Source organism: Capsicum annuum, chromosome 8 (genome assembly GCF_002878395.1).
Source record: "Capsicum annuum cultivar UCD-10X-F1 chromosome 8, UCD10Xv1.1, whole genome shotgun sequence".
Lineage (NCBI taxonomy): Eukaryota > Viridiplantae > Streptophyta > Magnoliopsida > Solanales > Solanaceae > Capsicum > Capsicum annuum.
Window position 1 is genome coordinate 119,316,139 of NC_061118.1, and position 11,318 is coordinate 119,327,456.

An 11,318-nucleotide genomic window follows, 5' to 3' on the forward strand; every position below is an offset into this window, starting at 1 on the left:
ACCTTATCTCTTTCATCAAACTAAAGAAGAGAAAGGCAGTGTGGTGGTGACCTCTGTACATTCTTTATTTGGGGATTGGCTTGAGGACAAGTGTTGGTAGGGCCTAGGTCTTGGGGCCTAGGTGTGATGTCGACTATATGGTTTCCCTATCGACTTTATCTCCCTGAGTCTAGCATTATATAAGGAATGTTACTAATGATTCAATATAAACTTGGTACTCATCCATGAACCCAATCTACTTAGGAGACTCATCTCTCGGTGTAGACTATATGCCCTTCATCTGTGTTCCTTTTGGTGCCATGGTACCTGTATGGATAATCATTTTTATTCAAATTACATCAGTTAACAAAGATTTAAAATAGGTTGAAATGGAAGGTACCACCCACAAGTCTAGTTCACAACTCATGGACTGAGGTCATGTTTCATAGACTAGGCTCGTGAACTGCAAATTTAGTTTGGGAGTTCAATCCACTACTCGTAGACTCAATTCATGGTTCATTATTGTCCTTCGTGATTATCAGACCCTAATTTTTTAGTTTTAATATCTCAGGTCTGATTCCCACGAGTTCAATCCATGACTCATGAATACAATTCACGATTCATGGGTTGGGCTCGTGAATTCAAACCTGAGGTTTAATCAATTTTCTAGATATTTTTAATTCCAATTTGCATAACTTTTTACTTATTAAGTTCAAATATGATTAATAGGTACGCTTGTCCCAGCATAGTTCGTAGTGTTTTAAATATCATAGGACAAGAAAGCATGACTATTAACTTGATTTAGGTGATAGAGAATGATCAATTGATAGGCTTACACTTTAAAGAATTACATTTTATTTGGTTCTTTTCATTGATGAAGATCAAAGAAAAATGAAAAAAAGTTTATGTTCGCTGTTTTAGAAATTCTCACGCACAATAAAAGTGTAATTAGGGTTCTAATTTTACTGAGGGGGGAGGAAATATGATTAGAAGTGTTTAAATTTGATTGGGAGTTATTTTCATTAATAATTGGATTGGGTTTAGGATTAAAAGGCACAGGAAAGGTCAAATCATGTTGGGTTGGATGGGCCCTTATTTTTAAATCAAAAACTGAAAATTGGGCTTTCTAGACCCACAAGTGATGACCCATGAGTCGTAGATTTGACTCATGCCATGTAGGTTGGGTTTTGAGTCATGATCTGAGGCTTAATGTTCCTTTTGACTCCTTGACATAATCCATGAGTAGTAGGCTTGACTCACGACCCATGGGTTTAGGTCATGGGTAAATATTTAGAAACTTATAGAGGTTTTCTAAATTTTACGGCTCAACTCACCAGTCATGTATTAGAATCAAGACCCCATTGGTTGGGATCGTTATTTAGTTTTAGAGGATAAGCAATTCCCTTAAATTAGATGAGTCTAGTCCACATGTTGTGGACCTGATTCACGACTTATAGACTACATTCATTAGTGGACTTACCTGGACTTGTTTTAATTTTCTAATTTTATCTTAAGCCAGTAATTTCCTCATGCTTCCTTCTCTGCAAAACAAAACAATGTTAACACTAAAACCTTAGATTTAATCCCAAGCTTTACTTAATTTAATATTGAAGCACCACATGGATAAGTTGGGTACTCAAACTTCACCAAAAAATCCCATGGGTTGCCTCCCATGAAGTACCTGATTTAACATCACAACATGACTCATCTTCGTTGATTACTCGGCTTCATCAAGGCCCTAATTCTGACACACTTTAATCTCCTCTATGTTTCCTATATAATTTTTAAAATGTTGTCCCTTTACCTTGAATAGGATTTCACCGTCTCTCTTTAACTCAATTGCACCATGTGGAAATACCCTTAGCATAATGAGTGGTCCAGAAATACCTAGACTTCAACTTGCCATGAAATAAGAGAAGTCTCGAATTATACAACAAAACCAAATCATAAAGTTGGAATTTCCTCCATTTAATTCTCCTATCATGGTATAATTTCATCTTCTTGTTGTACAAGGCTTAACTTTCCTAGGCACAGAGGTGAAACTTGTCCATCTTATTCATCTTCTCCAGTCTCAAGTGTGCAACATTACTCCACGCAAAATTCAGCTTTTTTAATGCGCATAGTGCCTTACAATTAAGTTCAACTGGTAAGTAGCATTCCTTTCCATACACAAGATGATAAGTAGATGCACCAATGAGTATTTTGTATGTTGTAAGATAGGCCCATAATGCATTGTCTTACTTTCTCGACCAATTAGTTCTATTGGCATACACAGACTTTGTCAAAATAATCCTTTCTCATGATTTAAGACCTCAACTTGCCCACTTATATATGGATGGTAAGGCATTTCCACCTTATGCCAAGTAAGGATTTGATAGATGATTGTAAAAGTTAGACCACCGTCATTGATAATGTCTCATGTGGTACCAAATCTCAAGAAAATATTCTTTTTTAAGAATGTTATGGCACTCTTACCTTCATTGTTCGAAAATGCATTTACTTTCACCCATTTATAAATGTATCCAATAACCACCAAGATATACATCATTCTTTACAAACTCACAAATGGGCCCATAAAATTGATACCCCGCATATCAAATAGCTCAAGCTCTAGGATGGGCATCACAAGAAGTTTATGATTTTGTGAGATATTACCCTACCTTTGACATTGGTCACAGACCGTGCCATAATCTTGTGCATCCTTATAAATAGTCAGTCAATAGTATCCACACTGCAAATTTTATAGGGAGTGTGAATACCCCCATGATAACCCCCAACTGGAGATGAATGGCAGGCCTCTAAAATACTTATCATCTCATCATTAGGAACACACCTCAAAATCACACCATCAGTGCACACTTCATAAAGTACAACTCATCCTAAACGAAATTTCTTACCTTATGCATAAATCATTTTGCTGTTGAAACTACATATCTTCTAGGATGAGGTCACTTGCCAAATAATTGGCAAAGTCAGAAAACAAAGGGATTTAATCTTGTGTTGTTTCCAAGATGTGCTTATCTGGAAAAATATCATCAATATCAAGCTAATCCCCTATTTTTAGCATTGCTTCCTCCTCCAATAGTGACAAATGGTCTTTCTTAACCTTAAAATCAAATTTCTATTACAATAGTACCTATCAGATCAACCTCGTCTTAACATCTTTCTTTGCCATAAGGTACCTAAGAGCAGTATGATCAGTATGCATAATAACTTTGGTACCATTCAAGTAGGATCAGAGTTTTTTAAAAGCAAACACCACCACAAGAAATTCCTATCCAGTCAGTGTGTAATTCTTCCATGTGGGTTTCAGTGCTTTGCTGGCATAGTTAACAAGGAATATTAAATTCTAAACCTAGTTCAAAATCTTCATGAATCAAAATCAATTTTGATACTTATAGAAAGAAAGTCAATTTGAATTTTGCTACTAGTTGTCAAGTTTATCTTTTACATAATTCTAGAATACTTAGCTATTAAGAAAATGAGTTGTCAACTATGAGTTGTCAATGAGTTGTGTATGAGTTATAAATGTTTTGTACAAAGGCTTTTGAAGCCTATAAATAGAGGCAATGACCTCTAGCTATGTAGTTTTAGTTCAACTCTTCTATTAATGAAATTTTGTGTTTTCTTTTAAGATCTTGGATTATATCTTTTATTTTAAGGGCTTTGGATTAAGTCTTGTTATCCATGGATTTGGATTGTCTTTAAAGCATTATCTTACAACTTGTTAAAGTTGTTCTTTTAACAAATTTTGTGGTTTACTTTATTTAGCAATTAGAGAGTTACTCTAAATATTGTGCTACATCAGTTTGGTATTAGAACTATGGAGGATCTTACAAGGAGGGTGAATAACCTAGAAGAAATATTAGATCAACAAATCACTACTCTTCGTGAAGAACTCACTAGGAGGTTTGAAGAACTTATTGTATTAGTGAGAAACAATTAAGAAGGTGTTTCCAGAAACCAAAGACAACATCGAACTCAATATGTGGAAGAGGAATATGATATGGAGTAACATGATCTTTATGCACAACCAAGAAAAGGTCATAAAAATGGTGGAGATATGTACAAGATTAAGGCTGAAGTTCAAACTTTCAATGGTAATGTAAACATTGAAGGGTTTCTTGATTGGATCTATGAGGTGGAGACATTTTTTGAGATTATGAACATCCCTCCATATCGTCGAGTACCATTGGTGGCATATAAATTGAAAGGAGGTGTTGGAGCTTGGTGGAATTGTCATCAAGAAGATCTTCATTTGTGGGGTGAAAATCATGTAAGATATTAGTCACAAATGAGAACACTTCTAAAGGATAGGTTCGTGTCTGTGGATTATGAACAACTCTTGTACCTACATTTTTATAACTATGTTCAAGGTAATAAATTTTTTTCTGATTATACAAGAGAATTGTTAAGATTACAAGTAAGGTGCAATCTTTCTGAAAATTAAGACCAACAAGTTGTAAGGTATATTAATGGTCTCAATGATTCTATCCAAGAAAGTTTTAGCATACAACAAATTTGGTCAATAGATTAAGCTCAAACTCTTGCCTTGAAAGCTGAGAGATATATAAAGACCGTGAAGTCTTATAAAAGCCGAATCTTATTCTTACCCAGAAAGTATATCAAAATGTTCTCCAGGCCAAGTGGAGGGGAATTTTATTCCATCTAAAGCAAAGAAAGATGAAAAGGAGTTATTGCGTAAGGGACATGTTAGAAAAAACATAAGCCCATGCGTTGTACCAGCACTACTCACTCCAAAGAAAGATGGATCTTGGCGGATGTGCGTGGATAGTAGTGCTATCAATAAAATCACTACAAGGTACAAATTTCCTATCCCATGAATGGATAACATTCTTGAACAACTTAGTGGAGAAAAGGTGTTTTTGAAGCTTGATTTAAGAAGTGGATATCACAAAATATGAATTAGACCTGGTGATGAATGGAAGACAGCATTCAAGACAAAAGACGGGTTGTGTGAATGGCTAGTTATGCCATTTATACTTTCTAATGGTCCTAGTACTTTCATGCACCTAATGAATCAGGTTCTTCGTCCATTCTTGTCACAATCCGTAGTTGTCTATTTTGATGATATATTGAGCTATAGCAAAAATATAGAGGAACATTTTAAACATTTCAAAAAGGTGATAGATGTATTAAAGGATAATGAGCTCTATGTTAACTTGAAGAAGTATGTATTCCTTGAAACTAAACTTGTTTTCTTAGGCTTTATTATCTCAAGTGAGGTGGTTCAAGTTGATAAGTCTAAAATAGATGCAATAAAGGGGTGGCTAACTCCAAAAACTATCTCTAAAGTAAGTAGATTCCATGGTTTAGCCACTTTCTATAAAAGATTTATGAAGAAATTTAGTACTATCATGGCACCAATCACTGAATGTTTAAAGAAAAGGAAGTTCAAATGGGATGAAAAAGCTGAAGCTAGTTTCATGGAGATTAACGAAAAACTATCACAAGCTTATGTATAAGTGTTACCAGATTTCAACAAGACCTTAGAGTTGGAATGTGATTCTAGTAGGCATTGGGGTTATTTTATCACAAGAAATGAAACATGTTTCTTTCTTCAGGGAGAAGCTAAGTGAAGCAAGACAAAAGTGGAGTACTTACCAGCAAGAGCTGTATTCTTTTTATAGAGCATTGAAGACATGGGAGGTTTATTTAATTCCTAAAGAGTTCATTGTCTACACTGATCATCAATCTATGAAACATTTTAGAAGTCAAAAGCATGTGGATCACATGTTAGCAAGATGGGCAGCATACCTGAAGAGATTCAATTATCTTATTGTCCACAAGTTCAGAGTAACTTATCAAGTGGCAGATATTTTAAGCCGATGTGCAAGTCTCAGGGTTTCTTTTGAAGCTGAGTTACCAGGAGTAGACCAAATAAAGGAACTATATGAAAATAATGAAGACTTCGGGTGAGTCTGGGTGAAACAAATGAAAGGTTTACCATTAGAAGAGAATTTTGTGGTACAAGATGGATATCTCTTTAATAGAAACCACTTATGTATTCCTAGAGGTTCTCTATGAGACAAGTTGATTCGATAGATGCATTCATGTAATCTTAGGGGCCACATTAGGCGTGATAAAACTATTGCTAATTTGGAAGCACGCTACTATTAGCCATAACTTAAGAGATATGCCGGAAAATTTGTGCAAAGGTATCCCGTTTTCTAAACATACAAAGGTCAGGTTCAAAACACAAGACTCTATATGCCATTACCCGTTCCTAGTGCACCTTGGGAAGACCTATCAATGGATATTTTACTTGTCTTACCTAGGAAAAGGAGAGGACATGATGTTGTTTACGTGATAGTAGATAGATTTTCTAAAATGACTCATTTTATCCCTTGCCGTAAGACAACGGATGCCCATCATGCAGCTAATATTTTCTTTAAAAAAGTAGTCAGACTACATAGTGTTCCAAGATGAATTATTTTAGATTGAGATAGAAAATTTCTTGCTGCATTTTGGGTTACTTTATGGAAATAATTCAACACAGAATTAAAGTTTTCAAGCACTTCCCATCCACAAACAGAAGGCCAAACAGAAGTGGTGAATAAATTTTTAGGAAATTTAATTTGGTGCATCTGTGGAGATAAGAAAGAACAATGGGATTTAACTTTATCCCTTGCAGAGTTTGCCTTCAGTAATTCTAAGTATAGGTCTAAGGGTCGTAGCCCTTTCTCTATTGTGTACACTAGAGTTCCAAGACATGTGGTTGATTTAGTAAAGCTACAAGCAAGCGAGAATTCAAGATCAGTTATGACCTTCGGTTATAACTATTTGGAATTATTTAGAGAGTTTCAAGATATAGTAGAAGCATCATACAAAAAATACAAGTAGTTGGCAAATAAGAATTGGAGGCTAATGTCATTCCTAGTTGGTGACCAAGTAATGGTATACCTTAGAGAGAAGAGATTTCCTATTGGAGTTCATGGAAAATTAAGGCAAAATAAATATGGCCCATACACTATTCTAAAGATGATCGACGACAATGCTTATGTGGTAGATTTTCCAAGTGAGAGGAATATTTCAAATACTTTTAATATTGCTGACCTGTCAATCTGTCATACAGATAAAACACTTTTCAAAAAAAAAATCGAGGTCGAGTTTCAAAGAAGTAGAGGAGAATGACAAGGAAAATTAAAATTCTAAACCTAGTCCAGAACCTTCATGAATCAAAAATCAATTTTGCTACTTATAGAAAGAAAAAGTCAATTTGAATTTTGCTACTAGTTGTCAAGTTTATCTTTTACATAATTCTAGAATACTTAGCTATTAAGAAAGTGAGTTGTCAAATATGGGTTGTCATAAGTTATATATAAGTTGTCAATAAGTTGTGTATGAGTTGTACAAAGGCTTTTAAAGCCTATAAATAGAGGCAATGACCTCTAGCTAAGTAGTTTTAGTTCAACTCTTCTATTAATGAAACTTTGTGTTTTCTTTTAAGACCTTGGATTATATATTTTATTTTAAGGTCTTTGGATTAAACTCTTGTTATCCATGGATTTGGATTGTCTTTAAATCATTATCTTACAACACGTTGAAGTTGTTCCTTCAACAAATTGTGTGGTTTACTTTATTTAGCACATTAGAGAGTTCCTCTACACATTGTGCTACATCAATAGTAAATGGGATAAGTATCTTTTTCTACCTTTGGCCTAGGACTTCTCTTAGAGCCATACCACTTGCATCACACATCACTTCAAATGGTAAGGTCTAATTAGGGACATAATTATAAGAGCTGAAGCCAACCTCTCTTTCAGGCACTCAAAACATTAAGGAAAGTATAATCAACTACAAATTTCACCTCCTTATCTAGCACAATGAACTTGCAATTTTAGTGAAGTCCTTGATGAATTACCTATAAAAACCTGCATAACCCAAGAAACTCTGAATGCCCTTCATCGAAATCAGTGGAGCCAATTTTTAAATAACCTCAATCTTAGCCTTGCCGACCTCTATCCCATTATTTAAAATTTTATGAACATGCACTATCCCTTCTTTGACTATGAAGTGACACTTCTCCTAATTTATAACAAAATTGCACTCTTCATATCCTTGCAAAGCATTTGACAAGTGAGCCAAAATATTATCAAACGATCACCCACTACTGAGAAATCATCCATGAAAACCTTGATAGTACACCTTTTTTTGTCAAAAACTATAGATATCATGCAACACTAAAAGCTTATGAGAGCATTACAAAGATTACAAAGACTGAAACACATACTCTTAAATACAAACATCCCATATGGACAAGTGAAAGTGGATTTCTATTGGTCCTTGTGAGTAATATAAATCTAAGTATACCTAGATACCATCATGAAAATAACACCACCCTATACTCACAAGACGTTCTAACATCTGGTCCATGAATTGCAAAATAAAATTGCCCTTCTGGGTCTAAGCATCCAGCTTCTTATAATCCATGCAAACTCTTTATCCTATGAACGGTCTCATGGGAACTAATTCATTTTTCTTAATGGGAACCACAACGATCCCACTCATTTTTGACACACACTAAACTGAGCTCACCTATTTGCTCTCGGTAATTGGATAAACCACACCTACATCTAACCACTTAATAATTTATTTCTTCACCACCTCTTGCATAGGTGGATTCAATCGACATTAATGCATAATGTTGGTACATATTCTAGCTCAAGCTGATGTTTAGAACTTGCCTTGTATGTATGTAATGTAAAATAAAAAATGTTGGATTTAGGAGATGATATAGATATTTCTTTGTTAACCATGTTTTTATACCCTCTTTATATACCATTTTTGAATGATCTTAGTTATCCTTATTTAGATTTTCACATATTCTTTGGTATCCTTATATGTAGATTATTCCCTTTCTTTGATTGACCATAATTTGATCCAAAACTCCTAAGTGTTGTAGGTGAAAAATTAATGATGTTAAGGAGTCTAACATTGAAGAAAAAAAGCAAAAGTGATGACCTAACAAAATAACTATTGGTGTTTGAAATTTATGTGTTGTGGCTGTAAGTAATGTAATTAAAAGAGAAGAATTGATCAAAATTGAATCAAGCAGTAATAGAGAATACTTCCTTCTTAAGATGTGTGAATTAGCCTAAAAGAAATGAGCAAAACAAAAGTGAAATAGGAAGATAGAAATGTGAAGCAATTGGTTGATTATAGAGGAATTAAATGAGAAGAATGATGTATTAAAGTGCTTGGGGAAGATAGTCACTAGTACTCACCAAAATGGTTCCTACCCATCCCTTAGCTTATATTGCAACCCTTAAAGTCCTAATTCATCTTGAGGCTTGATATTCTTATATTAGTGGAGTACTACACTAAGGGCAAGCTTATGGTTCATCTTATGTGATAGTGAGTTCTTTGTGAGAATAAGAGTAATTTGATTCTTACACTCATTCTTGTGATGAATTGCTTATTTATGAGTGAATATGAGTGACTCTCTTATGGAGAGGGTGCATGTTTGATTAAAATTATGTGACTCTTATGACCTCTTTGATTTATTAATATGCATTAGTTTTGCAACTTAGTAGAGTCAATTCTTGAGGTTAGGACATTTTGAAGAAGTATCCATGAGCTTTAAATTGTGATATATCATGCTTGGTATAGAACTTGCTATTCATGTGGTCATTGTAGTTTTAGATTGAGTATCTCACTTGTATTAGTGATGTTGGAGTGTTTTTTGGATGGTTCTTAATGTAAAGAGTTATTTGAGGATGGACAAAGCTTTAAGTATGGTATGGTTATCTTAGGTGTATTTTTGCACCTAAGTGTCATTATCTATACATATTTAGCCTAGTTTTGAGGACTTTTTATGTGAATAATGAGTTTTTTATAGTATAATTGAATTTCTATCTGTTAACATACATGGTTATAGTGTTTAAGGTTCAATCAAAACAAGTTAAGAAGCAAAATAAAGACGTAGTATTTAGACGAGAAAACTAGTGTTGCTAGCTTGAGCTATATTTTGTTCTAGTGTACTTGGATGATGAACTCTATTATGTTGTGTACACTACTACATCTTGTTTGATGATATAGGATACCATGTAAGATTTTAGGAGCCTAGGATCAAAATAAAGTCAAATAAAGTTTTAAAAAAATAACTACAAAGTGTGGAACATGAAGGCAAACAGGAGGAGTTAACTACTAAGAAAAGTGGTGTTTTAGAGCACAAAGGTATGCCATTCCCTTAGAGCTCTGTGAAAAGTGTGTGCCATGCCCTGAGACACAAAGTAGAGGGCTGATTCTATTGTGAATCCTCTTTAAGTTCACGAACATTAATATTTAGCTTATAATTGAGTTGGTTTAATGTTGATAATCTTATTTGTTCATTCATACATTCTTGTTATTACAATTATAGTAATTCGTGATGTCTAGAATAAACCTATATTTCTATTGTGAGCTTGGAGGATGAACAATAGATTAAATAGTGGGATATGTACAGTGGGATATTATACTTAAAATAAATTAAAGAAATGATTTATGGTTAGGTTAAGAATATACCTAATTCACCACATTAGGTTTGAATATAGGATAAAATGCAAATGCATTTACATTAGTTATCACAACTCTGCTTAACGATGTAGGTGTGGGTCTAACGTAGATAGAAGATTAGAGGATGAACATTCACTAGTTATTCTATCAACCCCGTGAATTAACAGCCAAGATAATTGATGTAATTAATGGGATTGTAAAGCTTAGTAGGATTGTTCAAAGTACCTCAACCCTTCGTTTCTCCTTATTATCATTTCGTAATGACTTGACTTTTGTGAATTATGCATTTTTATGTGATTTTACCATTTTACCCCTCCTCGTCATTGCTAACTGATATTTTTGAGGTATGGGAATGATCGACATGGATCCCAATGCATTTCTATGTATTTTTAATTGGATAGCTTTATAATAATTTTATAAAGCTTCTGCATAAATTCTTTTGGGTTGAGCTGACATCTGTTATGGTTGTCATTCAATTAAAAGAATCTCTATTTTATGATTGTGAAATTTTGTAGTTTTTGGAGGTTAAAAAGATTTTATAGTTGACTTTAGTTAGCATTCTTTGTTCTACACATCAGATAGCAAAACAGACTATACTAGCAGATCTGAAATGTTGATTTTGGGTTGGTTGCATGGTTGGTATGGTTTTATGTCTTTTATATCGAATTTTCACCCTTGGTTTGGAAAAATGTGAAATTTGATCTCTAGGGTTAACTTAGTAAAACCAACCTCTTTTTAAAAATTTGATATCCCCTTTAATTCTATAGCATTAAATTAGATAGGGTAGCATAGTTTGTTTTCATTCTCAAGATTTTGAATGA

The 11,318-nt window shown here is 33.9% G+C and overlaps 1 protein-coding gene across 1 annotated transcript; it reads left to right on the top strand.

Moving 5' to 3' along the window:
• The first annotated feature begins 4,042 nt into the window (after window positions 1-4,042).
• On the top strand, window positions 4,043-5,919 carry LOC124886633. The gene is made up of 3 exons (XM_047395506.1): window positions 4,043-4,244; window positions 4,621-4,801; window positions 5,565-5,919. Exons 1-3 carry the CDS (start codon window positions 4,043-4,045, stop codon window positions 5,917-5,919), a joined length of 738 nt encoding a protein of 245 aa, XP_047251462.1.
• The last annotated feature ends 5,399 nt before the right edge of the window (window positions 5,920-11,318 follow it).

Excerpts from the sequence above, each read along its gene's own strand:
- LOC124886633 (XM_047395506.1), top strand. The coding sequence starts at position 4,043 with ATGTACAAGATTAAGGCTGAAGTTCAAACTTTCAATGGTAATGTAAAC. Across the intron at positions 4,245-4,620 it reads AGAAGATCTTCATTTGTGGG|GCCAAGTGGAGGGGAATTTT; the intron begins GTGAAAATCATG and ends AATGTTCTCCAG. Across the intron at positions 4,802-5,564 it reads ATCAATAAAATCACTACAAG|GGAGAAGCTAAGTGAAGCAA; the intron begins GTACAAATTTCC and ends TTCTTTCTTCAG.